At 49.8% G+C, this 17,175-nt stretch overlaps 1 protein-coding gene across 1 annotated transcript in view; it reads right to left on the reverse strand.

The window, feature by feature from the left end:
- The window catches only part of MET (MET proto-oncogene, receptor tyrosine kinase), a 347,052-nt gene extending 330,136 nt beyond the window's left edge, over window positions 1-16,916 (reverse strand). Inside the window, exon 1 of the mRNA XM_085653147.1 lies at window positions 16,731-16,916. Coding sequence (XP_085509273.1) covers window positions 16,731-16,814 — 84 coding nt within the window. The 5' untranslated portion in view covers window positions 16,815-16,916. The remainder of the gene's footprint in view (window positions 1-16,730) is intronic.
- Between the last annotated feature and the right edge of the window lie 259 nt (window positions 16,917-17,175).

Here is a 17,175-nt window from a genome sequence, read left to right on the forward strand (position 1 = left end):
AGAGTGACATGATGCTGAGCTGAGCTGCAACCAGCGATCAAACCAAGAGCCCTGCGCTCCCTGAGTCAGCCGCTCTGGCCGCTGCCCCACACCTACTGGGGTGTGCTTCCATGTCACTTAAGTCACCTATCAATGATTTCAGTGAAAGGGTAGAAAACATGGGCGACTGTACCATAATGCCTCTGTTTGTCCTCGAATGATATGGATAACTCCCTTGGCCACACACTTACAACTGGTGGTGCCTCCTTGAAGTCAACCATGTCACAAACCAGCTGCTGTTGTTCAAGACCCTTTTTTTCTGTGAGAAAACAACATAAACCTGGGTCGATATATGTGATGGAGTTCAGAGGATGGCAGACCGGAATATCACAATGTTCTATTAGCGGCATTAAAATGGCCGTGCTCGGGATGCATTTTGTTTCTTACAGTTTTCAGGCCTCATAGTGATGGGTGTATATAACAGCACTTTTCACCACACTGGTCCTGCACCAGTGCTATTCCATCTTCCTTTCTGCGCGGGTCAATGCATGGCTAAATGCACGCAAACCTGGTGGAAGCTATTAGAGCCTCTGAGCCCTGTTTTGTTTTGCGCTGTAATTAGATCAGCCAAGGCTAGTTTTATACTTGACTCTCCAGCATTGAATGTTTGAGCATCACAAACGTACACAAAATAGTGGCATAGGTTTGGAACCCAGAGACATTGTAACACGGTAAGCACACACAAACATTCAACGTCCAGTCAGACCTACATTTGAAAATTGCTATCATTTATAAAAGAAATGTTCAGGGAACATAAGATGCAGAAGAACAAAAAGCAAAATAGAGGGTCTTTGCACTGTCTGGGACAGATCTCGAAGACCCTAGTTCTTAACATGGCGTAGTAGTACTTTGGAGACCTTGAGGGTCTCAAATATGTGTAATCTAAACTGTGTAATCCTAGGCAATAATCATAGACATATCAGAACTATGGCAGCTAAATATCTTCTTCTGTATGAACTTTGCCCCGGTTCCTATGCTTAAAAGGGCCTTGCAGCAAAATGGCCATTGTGTTTGAGACCATGCCTGTTTTTTTGAAGCACCAATCCCCAACTCTTATCTCAAAAAGCTGTATCAGGAACACTCATAAACCAGAAACCAAAGATCATATGATAACTGCTGAATCATTCGGAACTCAGTGTGATCAGACCCAGATGATGTGAGACACCCAAGTGCCCTGAAGCGCCTTAGTGTTCCTCTCAGGACAGGAAGCGGTAGACAGAGGTTTCTCAGGCATTGTATAAAGTGGTTTGAGTAACCTATACAGTCCTCAGGCCTGTCCACCACTGGACCACAGGTCAAGATGCACACTCGAGGGCTGTCCAACTAGTGTACGAGGGAAATAGGTGGGAATAAGGCAGCAAAGAGGACTAACCATTCAGACACCAGCCTGCTGGGACTCCTCTGGGAACTTCAGTCTTCTCGTGCAGCTAATAGTTCTTTAATGTGAGTGCTGAGTCAAGTCAGCTAGGCTGCAGATCCTCCTTTGAGTGAGGCTCTGTCTTTGAGTGAGTTCCCCACGCAGGCCTCAGTCGACTCATAGTAGATCTGTCTCCTCTTGATCAGGGCATCTATGATCCTCTTCAGTCTGCCTAGCTCTTCTTCTAACAAGCTGGAGGCATCAGCCTTGCTGTTCCCTTACCCACAGCCTGGTCCACCCAGCATTGAGGGAGACACTAACAAAAGTCTGCTCCTGGCCCATTGACTTCTCTCTGTAGCCAGTGAAGAGCTCCAGCTCAAGGTTCAAAACAGCTGTGCAGTGTGAAGCTCGCTCTGCAGAGGACCAGCGCTTATGTGAAAGTGGCGAGCAGGAAGGATGGCGCCTGCCAAACACTGTCACTAACTAGCAGCCTAGTGAGCGGGTTAGTCAGTGATGTTCACACAAGTTGATAGGGCCACTTATATAATGTGGCGAGGGACTCCTGAGACTCCCTTATCTCACAGGTATTCACATCCCTTAAGCTAAATGGGGGGCTCCTGGAGGGAGGGGTTCCACCTGCTTTACAGGGCTGCAGACCCATGCGTTAAACAATGGCTATCCCCTCCACGGGGGTGGGGTTATATGTGTGGGGGCTCCCAGCTCAACAGAATGTAGTACTCTGCTGGGGAGGAAACAAACCATTGTGAATTAGCACCAGTGGTCCCCAGATCACAGACACAGACATGCACTGTGGGCCAGAAAATATATTATGCATCTGTATTTTTACAAGGGGATCAATGCACAGCATGTTAATCAATTCAGTCAGCATTAACTTGCACATCGTTCTCCTGTTCTGTCGATATCTCAATGAGCCACGGTATTTTGCTTCCTACATGCTTGTGTACATAATCATTTTGAAATTACAGCATGCATCCATAGCATACTTTCAACTGCAGCAGTGGCGGCGTGGACACGGCCATTTTGCAGCCCTTAGGAGAAGGGCTTGGGCCAGAGCACACGAAGTGCACACGTGCCCGGCAATTTTGCCCTTGCACGGGAACCTTTCTTAGCAGTCTTGAATAAATATTTGCGCTGAGGGACTGGTACAAAGTGTTGTTTATGCAGTAGTCAGTTGGTGTTAATAGCCGTTCAGCTCTTGCCATTATTACAAATGTTAATGGAAGTTGCCTGCAACCTGTGCAAAATTTTCCAGTCCGAGTGCAAAATTGGCTAATACAGCTGCAATTTATTTGAAATAATCTCTACTCTTCCGCTTTTACAGGAACTCGGTATTAAGTGAGAGTCATCGGATGTCACAGGACCTGTTATTCTCATGAGGCGTGCCATGTTTCAGTGAAACACTTGACTAAAGTGGGTGAAGGTGGCACAGGTGAACAGTGGCAGAACTGAGTGGCACCTCTCTGCAGCATCAGAGAAATAGGGGCACCGGATGTGGGAGATAATGTTACCTGGCTAAGTGGAACATGGACCAGGAAAGGCGCTGCAGCACTCGTGTTGTGGCGAGAGGGCCAAGCAGAGTTTGAGTTTCTCAGGCATTCTGATAATTGAGGTATGGACATAGAACAGTACAGTGTGACTGGGGCACAGGAACTGGGATGTGCTGGAAAAAGGGGGTTGGTAACATGTAAACTGATAAACTGCAAGAGTGCACTATTTCCATTGGTCGGTTGATGTTTACAAAACATTATACATATTTACACGATGGCACGTATTTTAAAAATGAGGCCCAATTACAGAAGGTGATTTGTATAGAATTTCAAGGTTGTGCATTAACTGTCAAAGGAGGGGTTTAAACCCAGATCTTTAACCCCTTCAGTGCCCGCCCCTTTCCCCGCCCTGTGCCGGCCGTTGTATTAGCGGGCGGGGTCTATGACGAGCTGGACTCGTCATGGGCACAGCGCCACCGCGGCCCATGACGAGTCCAGCTCGTCATGGGCACTGAAGGGGTTAAGGTTCTGGAATCTGCACCTTGACATCTAGACCACATCTCCCAGGTGAAACGTTTCCCACATTGCCTTGGCAGAGCTTTAATTTTGTGGCATTGTTAGAACTGTCATCCTTGGTGTGGTTTCACTTTCCCCCTAACCTTCTGCCATCAGACCTCCTGTTTTGCTGACTTTGTTTTATCTGGTGTTAAGACTGCTCACTTTACCACTGCTAAACAGTGTTATTGCTTGTGCTCTCCCATTAATATGTGGTCGAATTTGCTTATACTCAACTGGCATATTAAATCTACTTGTAAGCCCCTAGTAAAGCGGCATTACCTGTGCCCCGGCCTGTCAATTAAATGCTACTAGTGGGCCTGCAGTACTGATCGTGCCTCTCACTGATGCAGCCCTGCAAACATCTCAGGTCTTCCATTACAGCCTGGTTCTGCAGTTTTAAACTGCCATGTCGGCATGGAAAAATAAACCTTTTGCCAGGCCCAAACCTACCTTTTTAATAATGTAAATCACCCCTTGGGTAGGCTCTGGACAGCCCAGAGTGCATGGTGCAATGTACTTGAAAAGTGGGACATGTACTTTAAAATGTTATGCGTCCTGGTAGTGAAAAAATTCTTATATTTGTTTTTCACTACTGCAAGGCGTACCTGTCCCATAGGATAACATTGGAGTTATCCTAATTATATTTAATAAGCTGTAACTTCCAAACAGGAACTCATTCATGGTTGGTGTCTTTTGAATTGTAATGAAAAATCCTAACTTATGGTGAAGATGGATTTTAAAATATAATTTTCAAAATGCAACTTTTAGAAAGTTGGCATTTTCCTGCCATTTGGTGCCTGCCATCTATCTCTGGCCTTATGACTGGGTGTAGCTGGGAGTTGGGCTCTGTGTATTCTTCCTAGACAGTCACAGACAATATGGAGGTTAGGTGTGCCTGGATGGGCCATCACTGGCAGGATTGGAGGGAGGAGCACGGCACAGCCCCAATTACACTTGAATAGGCTGTGTCCTGCCTCCATACAAAGAGCTACATGCCCCCGTTAGTTAGTCTGAAGCCAGGGCAAGAAATGCAGGACACCTGTACACTTTAATAGCATGTCCCTAGAAGCCTTTTCCCACTTCCAAGGAAGGGACAGCTAGCTATAAATACAGGACCTTAGATACCACCTCTTCAGTACACTTCTGGAGCAGTTGATACTCTGCCAGGAAGAAGGATTACTGTGCTGCTGAAAGGACTATCACTCTGCTGGACTGCTGCTCTGAATGACTGCAGTGCTGACCTGCTGCCCTCCTGCCCGGGTAAGAAGGATTGGACCTGCACCAATTGAACCCACTGTCCCAGAGGGACTCCAAGAATTAGCCGGCTGGCCTCCTGACTTGAGCCTCAGGGGCAGAAGACCCCCACAACCTTGACCCCAACATCTGCACTCTGTCATCTGTGAGTCAACCATGCCAAGTGGTGCCACGCCAGTCCTGGACCCTTGGAAGGGGGCCAAGGTTCTCTGCCAGCCTTTGTGGACCCAGCGGATCAGACGCCTCTCCTCTACTGCGCGGCTCAACCCCGAGCAGAAGTAATGCAACTCTGCTGCTGCGTGGATTTTACCTGTTGCAAAGAACTGCATTGCCTCTGCAGCCTCTATTTAGAACCACCACTACATGACGCATCCTTACAGTGCCTCACATCCCTCATCGACGGCAGCCTAGACGAGGATGCCAGACTACATCCCAACCACGCAGCTTCTCAGAACCAACACATTGCTCTGACTGAGTGACACACTCCTGATGCTGGACTTTGCAATGCAAGCCATTGTTGAGTGGATCCTCGAACATGATACAGGACTCCTGGCCACACCTCGGAACCAGGCTGCACTTCGGCTGTGTGACACATCTTTGACACGGATACTCACAATGCTCTGCAAACCAGGATTTAAGATACTTTGCTTAGCGGGCCTAACTGGGTCCCTTTAGACCAACCCACTCTTCCTCACAGTAGGCCTGAACTTGTGACTTTGTCCCAGTCCCGCGCAACTGATATCCACAGTTGGCGCTTTGTGCTTTTTGGCACGATGTCCAATAAACCTTTCAAAATTGCATATGTCTGGTTCTACTGATTGGATTCTTGTCATTTTGATCTTGTTTTATTGATTGAAAAATACTATTTTTTATAACATGGTGTGGGATCCTTTTGTGCAGTGTTTTCACTTTATTGCTATTTAAAGTATTGTACAAATACTTTATATATTGCATTTAAGTTAAGCCTGACTGCTCTGTGCCAAGCTACCAGAGGGTTGAGCACAGGTTAATTTAGGGCTAGCTTATGCCTCACCCAGACAAGAATGTGTTTGATCCTTGATCATCACGCCCCAGTTGAGTAACAACCTAATTTCTTGCAAGAGTCATAATAAAATGACCAGTCTCCGATGAGCACCTTCTGAGGGGCACCTGGTCATGGCTTCTTCGTTTTGAGAAAATCTGCCCTTTGTGATCTTAGTAAAGTTTTATAGGTCAAGTTACGATATCTCTTTGGAGACTGAAGATGAGTGAGAGATATAGTGTATCAAACTGACTGATGAAAGGTTTTACCGTCATTTTCGAAGGTTCCACACTCATTTATGCATAATGTAGCACAAAACAGCGGAGTACTGATTGGCCTGACCTTTGGTGACCCATTAACTCGGAATCTACATAAGGAAGCACCAGTCAGAGACCCTCCAAGAGAATATTTACTGCCCTAGTAACTCCATCTAATACAATTTCCTAGCTGCTGTGAAGCAGTGGCAGGTTGCTGTGGGACAAAGACCTGGCAGTGGGTGGTGAACTAGCCCCCCAATGTCCATCCTCACTCCTCAGCACACCTGCCTCCTATGCACACTCAGCTGGTGCTAAGCCTGAAGCACACGTCACTGAGACCCATCGACATGTTTGGAGTGCAGTCAGAATGGATGAGGCTGCCCACCTCCATGCAGGGCCATACCTTCAGCCAAGCACATTTCTTCCTCTGAGAATGGCCGCTGGGTTATAAGAAATCACAAAATGTGAGCACCGCAGTGCGCTACGTACACCTCAGCAATGTCCGCAAGTCCTGACAAACACAGCCTTAGGGCTTCATGTGCAAACCTGCGTTTCTGAGGAAACTGGAGGGCGGAAAGGCCGGGAGGAGGGAAGCAAGTCAATAGCAGGAAATGAAAATGCAAGTGAATAATGTGTGTTCTACAGTCTCATAATTATTCCTTTTACAGCATGTGGGCTACACAAATGAAGAACATATGCATGAAATCAACAATACGCTGCTGCATTAAAATTCAAAAATAACATAACACATTGAACTTGACTTATCTACCATAATGAGAGTGTTTGCGCTGACTTGTATATAGTGAATGATTGACTGAGTGAGTGCATAACTATGCTAGCCTTTTGGGAAGCTCTCTACACCAGTTTAATATCTAAAACGGATACCATTACCGAGCACTATTCTAGACTGGGGAAGTGACGCTCATTACAAGTTTTATGGCAAAACCGCATTGGGAATGCCACATGCTAGATACCCATACTATAGGGAATGGTAATTACTGAGTGCAATATTACCACACGATTGCAGGTTTTAACCTCAGGAATGAGGAATAACTGGGAGAATCGGGTTCAGATCGATTCCTCATGTTCTGCCCTTAATCTGCTTCTTTTTCCCCTGATAAAAATCGCCTGATTTCACCAGGCGAAATCTGGCTTTAGAAATACCTGATTGATCAGGTTTTACCGCATAATCTGCAATCTAGATTTGGCCAGTGAGCTGGTAACTGTCATCACCAGATTAATCCGGATTTACAAGGAATTCGTACTGAATAAGAGTCGCGTTTTTCATCAGGCGATGCAGCAGTTCTGCTCGGCACTGCACTATCAGTTTGGGAGTACCTGGAGCCAACAGTAATTCACATTCGTTAGATCCCCTGCTTATCTGGCCCCTTGGGTGCCATTCACTTAGTGACATCCGGTCTCAGTTTAGTTCTACTTCCCGATCCACTAACGCCACAGTCGCATATTGACACCCTTCTGGATAATCTAAGAAAAGCAGCATGAGTTGGGCATCTAGAGAAGACAACCCCTTGGGCACCCAAGGGTGCCCCATCCAGGGTGCTATCCAGCTCCTCTAACTATGGTTGCTGGCGCTGCAAATGATCGTCGGATAGCTGGAGGACTGTAGTGTGCAGGTGGCTCTTGGTTGTTTCAATGAAATAATGGATTAGGCTGCTTGTGTGAGCTTAGCCTTCAAATGCATTTGCTTAGTATCAAGTTTGGCTTTGTGCTTCTCCCATTACAGGCCCTCTGTCCTTGGACAAATGCTTCCTCTGTGTCAATAGATGAACGGTGGTAAACATGCTTTTGTGGCACCTGCGTGCTTTTCCATCAGTTCGATAGAAATGTTGAAACAATTCACATGGAGGCCATTGTTGACGAGTGTTCTTATGCAATAACCAAAGGGTCCACAGCAGGTCCGTCATGTTTCCATAGCTGTTCCTGTAATTCCATCCTTCCGAGGGGCCCTGTTGACGTCACACGCTCAATGTCTAAGATGAAGGGGATAGTTAGCGCTACCAGAAACCTAATATGGATATTTACGCCATTTATGCTTGGTGACAGGCTATATATGTAATTCTAAGTTACACAATAAATTACAACATTTTTTTTCATGCTCAGACACTTCTTGAAAACTCCCCCATTGCCTCTCCTCATCCCAGCCCCGCTGGTTTCAGGGTTCTCTCCTGGTCCCAGCTCTGTCTCTACCACATAATCTTTTACTCCTCTCTTTAATTATTACTACTAGTAGTCCTGTGGCTACCATTACTATTAACAACTACTTCTACTGTCTGTAATGCTATAACTACTACTACTAATAAATGACTACCACCGTTACTACTTCTTATATGAGTAGTGCTGATACTGCCAGTATATTACATTCAACAAGACCGGTATAGTTACAAATACTGATACTATGGGCATTACTGTTGTTGTAGAAACAGCAGTACTACTAGCATCGTTACCAGTACAAGGATAAGTACTACTACTGCTACCACGAGTACTACTACAGGTACTATTACGATCAGTGGCAGCAACACATGTAATATTCCTATTGCTAGTACTGGAGTGACTTTCATCAGCTATTTATTATTACTACTACTACCGATACAACTACTATGGCTGAGACTACTAGTGATACAATTAGCACTACTAATACCTTAATAATGCTAGTTCTACTGCAGCTCTGCTACAATTAATGCTACGTGCCCTTCCGCTACTAGTCATTTTGGTACCCATTCCTACTCTGAATGCTTGATGCAGTTTTGTTTGGCGGGCATTCCTGCCTTCCAATCCCAACTTTGAGGGGGATTGGCTCATTTGCATGCATTATCAGTTTGGGGACCTTGAGAATACAAGAGATAAAAGACCGGAACCGCGTCGCGTGGAACACACCCCGCAGTCTGTGATGTCAGCCGGCCCACGTGTCAAAGGTTTCTGCTGGCAACACGCGCTTCCAGTGAAAGGGTTAACTAGTTCGTGACTCAGCACACCCCTGTCAGCGCCAGTTCATTGGAAAGTGACGCACTAATTGAACATTGTTATGTCCGGTACCGGACGGATAGTGACAGCGGTAGGCAGGCGGGTAGCAGATGCTCCGGGATCCGGAGCAATGAAAATAACACACACCTACGCTTGCTAATGCGCTTCGGTGCACTGACCCGGATCATCCGGTCCAGCCCCCATTTATTTGTTTAGGCCCTTCCGGGTCACAGACGGGACCACCCTCGCGTAGGCGTGGGGGTGTTCCCTTGAACATAACATTCCTCCTTTATCATGGCACAACAAAACGAAAACACAATGCCGCTTGGCAGAATGCTCCAGTTCAAAAATGAGAGAGAGAGAGAGAGAGAGAGAGAGAGAGAGAGAGAGAGAGAGAGAGAGAGAGAGAGAGAGAGAGAGAGAGAGAGAGAGGGAGAGAGGGAAAAGTAGAGAAACAAAAGGAAAAATGGGAAAACATTGCATTACTGTTCTCTAGTCCATTACAAAACCTCTCAGTCGAGACGACACCGTTGGATTGGCTCTAAGATGATATCTGTGTCCACCTCGACCTTCACTCGCTCCTCTCCGGCTTTCTGCTCCAGCCGCCCCTGGCGAATGTTCCACAACTGCCCCAGGCAGAGGGGGGGCTGGCTCTGGTGACTCACTCTCCTCGTCAATATCGTCGCCCGTCGGATCGCCACCCTCAGGCTCTGGCACCACCTCCCGGGGTGGGGCCGGGCACCGGTATTTTTTGAATTGGGAAATGTTCCTGGTGACTGTCTCATGGCCCCTCTGGGCAGTGACCATCGTGCCCTTAACTGTCTGGACCACCCAGGGCTCCGGTTCGAACGGAAGGGAGAACTTCCCTCGTGGATGTCGATTTCTCACCAGCACCCGTTCGCCAGCCACCAACACACTGCTCCTGGCATGGCGCCTCTGGGACATTCGGTCGTTCTTGGCCCGCCTCTGTTGGAGGCGTACGGATACTTGACGATACGCAGGCAAAGATGGTGTCACTTGGGGAAAAACATCATTCAGCACCCGTTGATTGCACAGAGAACCAGGGCTGGCCATGGTGGTTGAGTGAGGCGTAAGTCTGTATTCTTTCACGAAGTTGTACAGGGCGCACTCCATGTTCTGCTCTCGAGACATAGCTATCCGGAGCACTTTGTTCAGGGTGCGCATGAAACGCTCGGCCTCACCATTAGCCTGTGGCCACCGTGGTGTGATCTTTACATGACGGATGCCTCTTGATCGGAGGTATTCAGAGAACTCATGGCTGGCGAACGGCGGGCCGTTGTCCGTACGTAGCTCCTTGATTAGCCCATGGCTGGCCATGATTTTCTCGAATCGAGGTATGGTGTTGCTCGCCGTGATGGAGTCCAGTACCTCAACCTCAGGGTATTTTGAGAAATCGTCAATGACGACAAGCATGTGTCGGCCATCGGGTAGGCTCCCAAAGTCGGCGCTCGCCCGGTGCCACGGGTGAGGAGGGATATCTTCCGTCACGATTGGGGCCGGCGGACCTGCTGGGCCTACCGCTTGGCAGAGTGCGCAAGACCGGACAGTCCTCTCCACCACACTGTCCAGATCAGGGAACCACACCTTGCTCCTCAGACGGGACTTTGTCTTGACTACCCCTTGGTGCGCAATGTGAGCTAAGTCCACCACTCGCTGTTGTAAGGACCTGGGGATAACCAGACGCGTGCCTCTCATCAGACACCCCTCGGGGGACACGGCCAATTCAGACCGGACGTTGTGAAGAGCCCTTAACGCCAGTTGTGCATCATCCGTGCGGTGCGTTAGGTTCTCCAACAGGGAGTGCCACCTCCCTGATCCAATCGCGGAGATCACCAACTCCCAGCAGTCATCCTGTTTGGTCGCCTCCAGGATGTCCTCGAGCCTGATGGGCAGGGGTCGGGAGCGTTCCACCACCAACCTGACATACTCCTCCGTCTCCTGCGCTTCAGATTCTTCTTCTCGGGTAACTGGCCGGGCATGCCTGGAGAGGAAGTCTGCAGGATTTTGCGTCCCCGGGCGGTAGACCACTTTGAATTGATATTCCTGCAGCTGCAGGATCCACTTTTCGATTCTTGGGGGTGGTTTAGACGACACGCCCATGAAGAGAGGAATCAGCGGTTTGTGATCAGTATGGACCGTGAACGGCTGCCCATAGAGGTAGAGGTGGAAGTGGCGACACCCCCAATGTATCGCAATCGCCTCCTTTTCTATGTGGGAGTACCTTTGCTCAGTGTCTGTCAGGGCCCGGCTCGCGTAGGCAACCGGGGCCCACTCCCCGTCCAGTTGCTTCTGGGACAATACAGCACCCAAACCGATGGGACTGGCATCCACCGACAGTTCAGACTCCCGGGTGGGGTCAAAGTACGCTAGGGTGGTTTCGGCGGACAGAGCATGTTTGGTGTCTTGAAAAGCCTTCTCTTGACTGGGGCCCCATTCCCAGGTTGCGGCGTTCTTGGTGAGGTCCCGTAGAGGTGCTGTTAGATTCGTGAGATTCCGGATGAAGCGACCACAGTAGGTGACCATGCCCAGGAAGCTTCTCACTCCGGTGACTGTGGTCGGGGCTGGAGCCGTCTGGATGTCTCGAACCTTGGCCGGGTCGGGCGACACTCCTTGTTGCGAAAAGTGATAGCCAAAGAACGCTATCTCCTTTTTCAGGAACTCGCACTTCTCGCGATGTAGCGTGAGACCACTGTCCTGGAGTCTCCGGAACACGCATCGTAGGCAGTTCATGTGTTCCTCCAGAGTCGGTGCATGTACAAGAATGTCATCACTGACGTTTATGACTCCACTGAGGCCAGCCAACACCCCTCTGATGGTGTCCTGAAACACTTCCGCCGCGCTGGACACCCCGAAACTGAGGCGCTTGTAGCGGCGCAGGCCCACATGGGTGGAGAAAGTGGTTATGGCTCTTGACTCGGGGTCCAGCAGGAGTTGATGGTAGCCCGCCCGAAGGTCCATCTTCGAGAACCAGCGCGATCCGCTGACCTCCGCAACGATGTCGTCGACAGTGGGCGTCAGATGGCGTTCCCGCTTGATGGCGTGGTTCGGCAGACGCATGTCCACGCATATCCGGACTTCACCTGGTTGCTTTGGTTTCCGGGCAATCACAATGGGGGAGACCCAAGGGGTTGGTCCGTCCACTTTCTCGATGATGTCAGCGGCCTCCAATTTCCTTAGTTCCTCTTCCACCTTGGGCCGCAGATGAAACGCTACTCTCCGATGCTTGAGAGCAACCGGTTGCACTGATTGGTCTATGTGCAGCCGCACCAGGTGGTCCTTCAGGCATCCAATGCCGTTGAACAGGTCCCGAAATTCTTCCACCAATGACTCGACATCCTCTAGGTGCACAGCGAACGCAAAAACCACCAGTTGCAGGTGTTCCGCCGTACGACAGCCCAACAGCATTCCCGTACCCTCCTTGGTGACGTACACCTTGGTACGGACGGAGTTGGTCTCGTGAGCAATGTCGGTGGTGAAAACGCCTACCACAGTGAGTGGTGTGCCGGAGCCATAAGCAAACACCTGTATGGACGTTGGCTTCAGGACGGGCTGAGTTGGGAAGGATTTCAGCATGGACTGGGCCATAATGTTGATGGACGCACCTGTGTCGATCAGCACCGGCGTTAGATGCCCTGCAATCTTGACGTGACACTTCGGTGCCCTCCGTCTCGGGCATCCATCAGGCTGTAGAGCGTGAATTACATGGACCGTGCCTTCGTCCTCATCGTCATCCATGTCGTCTTCCTCAGTTTCGGGCGGAGGGGCATCCACCGCATTGACCTGCCGACTTTGTTGCCGCTGACGTCCCGCCGATCGGCACACTTTGGCTAGATGGTTCAGGCGACGACATGCCGAACATCTTTTCCCTTGCGCCGGGCATACACCTTGGTGTGGGTACGAGCCTCCGCACATGTAGCAGGTGCGGGATGATGGTGGTGGAGTTCCGTGGTCCGGCTTCTTTTTAGACGCTTTCTTCGGGGTAGTCGCCACCACCGCGTTGACTGGCTCTGTTTTTACCTGACGTTGGAGGGCCGTTTCCATATGTGCGGCTCGCACTTTGGACAACTCCTTAGACCGGCCCATGGTGAGGATATCTGTCATGGAGATCCCGGGCAGTTCGAGGACTCTTTCTCTCAGCTTCACGGACGAACAGCCTTGGATGAATTGCGCCCGCAATTCGTCATCAGTGTCCGGTAGAGTACAGGTGATTGCCAGTTCTTTCAGACGAGCATAGAAGGTGTCAACAGACTCCTCGGGTTGTTGCCTTGCTTGGCGCAGGAGAAAACGTTCGTAATCTGGATTCGCTAAGGGCTCAAAATGTGCGGTCAGGGCCGCCTTGAGTGTGGCATAGGTGAAGGGAGGACCGGTTTCCACCACGGACTTGGCCAAACGGTGAATTGCAGCACCACCCAGATGCAGGAGCATGGGCCGATGGCGTTCAGGCTTGAGGCCGACTGCGGCAAAATAATTCTCCAGGCGCTCCAGCCACTCTTTCCACTTGGCCGCCTGGGCGGAAGGCGGGCCATCCACAACGAACGCTTCCACCGGGGACACCGTCGTCATCTCGGCGCTGACTGGTGGATGCAGATTTTAAGAACGTCAGATGAGGCGCTGCGTGACATGGTGTTATTTTGGCGCTTTTTCCATATGTCAGAACTGCAGTGAAGAAACAGATGTGCACCACCTGTTTATTTCTTTATCTTATCGGGAAGATCCGCGTAGTGCTCAGAGGGAGCGCAGTGGGTCCAGACAACCGGCAGCAGACTGTAGGAATGAGGCTCTTCAGCCCTCAGATGACGGCAGCTCTCCGAGCTCAAAGCGCCTGCTCTGCTGTCATCGCACAGCGCCTAGAGAAGCCAGGGCAGCGGGGCATCAATCATTCACCACGCGGCACCTAGGCCAGGACCAACCCTATAAATGCGAGCATGAATCAGCGCAGCAGCGCGAGCGTGACCTCAGGGCACGAGATGATGAACAGAGCAAGAAGCTGCTCTACTAATCACCTTGCACCTGTAATAACCGCGCCGACAAAGGGCGTTTTGAAATACTCGGTGAGATCACTGTCACGGCAGCCAATCAAATAACCCGGACTCGGAACTGTTTCCTGCCAGTGGACGCCCATGCGGGCACCTCGAACGCCCACGTGCCTTGAGGTTGTTACTGCCAGTCGGGGCTTTGTTTAAACACTTCAACTGCGAGCCAATGAAACATTAGGCGCGGGCAGCTTCCGCCTTACGTGCTATCGCTGCTCCATCCCAAAGGCTGTGCCAGGAGCCCCTGCAGTTACGCGTCTAGAGCGAATATTGGAGACCTCACCACAGTGTTGCTGAATGATGTGCCCGTGGAACGGACAGAGTTCATACCATCCAACTGGAAGTGGCTGATTTGAGTATCAATGTATGTTTACACCAGAATGTTTACTGCACTCCCTCGCCCTCTTTATGACCATCTGTGCCACGGTAGAATCTTTGGCGCCAGGTTGTGCTACAGGCCATCACCTACCTCAGAACATGTCAAGCCTACTGGTTATTGGTCTCACCTGACTCATGGCCCGTACAAAGAGGGACACGGGCCCATATATAAAGCAACTGACTAAATGCAAGGTCGGAGATCACACAGTTAGACACATTTGCGAACACATCACCCATCCATCAAGCCTCCCAAGTTATTCTCATGATAACACACGGAACAGAAGCGCTGTGTGTTTACTGTGATGTAAGAGCAGTCCAGTATCAGCAGTCACACACTGCATTCTGAGAATTCTGGTTGGCTGTCCCTCTTTACACATTCTACAAAATATGCTAATATTTAATGATATGCCTAGTGATTCCAAGACGGCAATACACCCATTGTCTGAGTTCACTGATCGAAATAAACATTCATATTCGGCAAAAAAAAAACACTGTGGTGTGTGTTGTGTTGGTAACGGACGTTGTTCTCTTGTGCAAGGGAAAGAGTTAAGGCCTTCAAATGGTTGCTCTTTCTAACCTGTCTTAGCCAGGCCTTAACTATTGCAGCGTCTCCTTCTCTTGAAGTGGTGACGAATTGTTTACCAATTCGGTACATAATCATGCATAATAATGTCTTAGCTGAAGACCTTGTAGAATAAATCGAGCCATGATGGAAAATCATTGATTAGGGTGTGGGGTGACACAAGTCTACCTTCTTTCACCCTTTCCTATTGCGCCCCTGTCAGGCATTCAGCCGCACATACTTCCTGATGAGCTTGTAGTAACTGAGTTCAGCTTTAGAGGTAGTGATTGAGGTGCCTGTGCCCAGGTTACTAGCAATTAGAGTTGACATGCTTGTATCTATCTTGTACAATTGAAGTACTCCGCGTTCCTTTTTTATCAAATCATTTGCATTCTGGATTTATTAGATCTTTCCCAAATATCTAAATTATATAGTATAGCGCTTTCGTGTCCATTTGGGCATTGGACTAGCATTTTGCAAATAAATATCAACACATTTCTTAAGCCAGGTAGTTCAGCCATTGTGATGCTCAGCCATCCCTCATCAAGCACAGCCACAGACACGTGCACCCTCACATAAGTAAATTCTCCACCACCCAAACCGAACAAACACCACCTCCTATCATACCACACAAGCATACCAAACGATGCACCCCAAACCAAAATATACGCAACTGTGCCCCCCCCCCCCAAACTCGTCACATCCTGAGCAGACTAGTGCCTGCCTACAACTCTCCCACCCAAAGAAAAATCCATGCAGCCTCCCAAGCCAACCTGCATGTAAAAATAAAAGTGAATACGTTCGTCGTTATTCATGCCTTTCACACCTCTGCAAGCAAAAACAATCATGTTCCTATGTATTCAAATCAAAGCAAAGTACACACTTCATGCCCGCTGCTCTACAAAAACTAACCGACAAGAAAAGTGAAAAGCATGCACCGAACTCGATCTTAACCTGCGACTCTGAATCAAACTGCAAGCACCTGCTCACATAATCCCGGTACCATACAGCGAAATACACGACCCTACTCCTACCCAACCCCATCTTCAAACAATATACACGCATTCACCCCTACTCAAAACCGTACATCAAAATACACCTGCTACTTCCCAATCTCCCTGCCTTCGAAAACACACCATCACCACTACCCATAAACCGAACACCTACTTTATACATGGTTCAAAAATAAAATAAAGGCATTACACCCTCACCCCCCCCCCCCCCGCCACACACACACACAAACCCTCCACCCAACAAGAACAAAACAACTGTAGTGGTTTGTCTACCAAATCATCGGTCAGGGAAGCAACATACACTCATCCACCGTTCTGCAAAACGACCAACATTTAACTAAAATAAACTGAAGGGAAACGCGTGTCCCGAAGCGAGGTGCATGTATCCATCCACAGTGACACCTCCTTACTTCTATGAAAAATGCACACCTCTTCCCCAGCAAGACATCTCCCAGTACCGAAACCATCTACCAAAAACAAACACTCCCCAAACCCAAATCTAGTCGTTGAATTACTCACACACTAGCTGTTACAAACCAAATGCACACACGCACACCTGTTCCTTACAATTCACTCTACCTGCCAAACTACAAACCGTGTGCTCCCAACAAAATAGATGCGCCCTCACGTCCCCAGACCGCTCGCTGCGCTGCATGCACCCCAGGACCGCAGCCCCGCTCGCCGCGCTGCATGCACCTGCTGGGACCCTGCCAGGAAGGCTCAGGGTCTGTGCGGATAGCTGCCTACCTCACGGCACTGCTGGGGCCCAAGTCGAGGGGAGCTGTGTGAGCGGTGTGAGCCGCGGGCGCCCCCTGCCTGCCAGGGGCGCATCTCCCCCCGCTCCAGTTGTGGCTGCTGCTGCCGCGGGCTCCAGGGGCTCTCCTCTCTCGGCGGACGGCGGGCTCCTCGGACTGCTGCACGCGCTCTGGCTCCTCCGCGCGAGCCTGTGTGTGCACCGAGGGGGTAGAGCCACCGCCCCCCACCCTCCTCCACACGTGCCTGGGCTGCTAGTCACTGCGCGAGAGGCGGAGGCGGCGATACTACAGGGGTGCTGCGGGCAGCACTGCCCACCGCTCCCTCAGCCAGGGTAGAGACCTGGTACCACCACTGACGCCCGCGGCGTGCCCCTGAACCAGAGCTCCCTCAGACTGACAGACTCCGGCTCTGACCCACCACGCAGCTCGGCGAGAGG

The sequence above is a fragment of the Triturus cristatus genome, chromosome 4_1 (assembly GCF_964204655.1).
Source record: "Triturus cristatus chromosome 4_1, aTriCri1.1, whole genome shotgun sequence".
Taxonomy (NCBI): domain Eukaryota; kingdom Metazoa; phylum Chordata; class Amphibia; order Caudata; family Salamandridae; genus Triturus; species Triturus cristatus.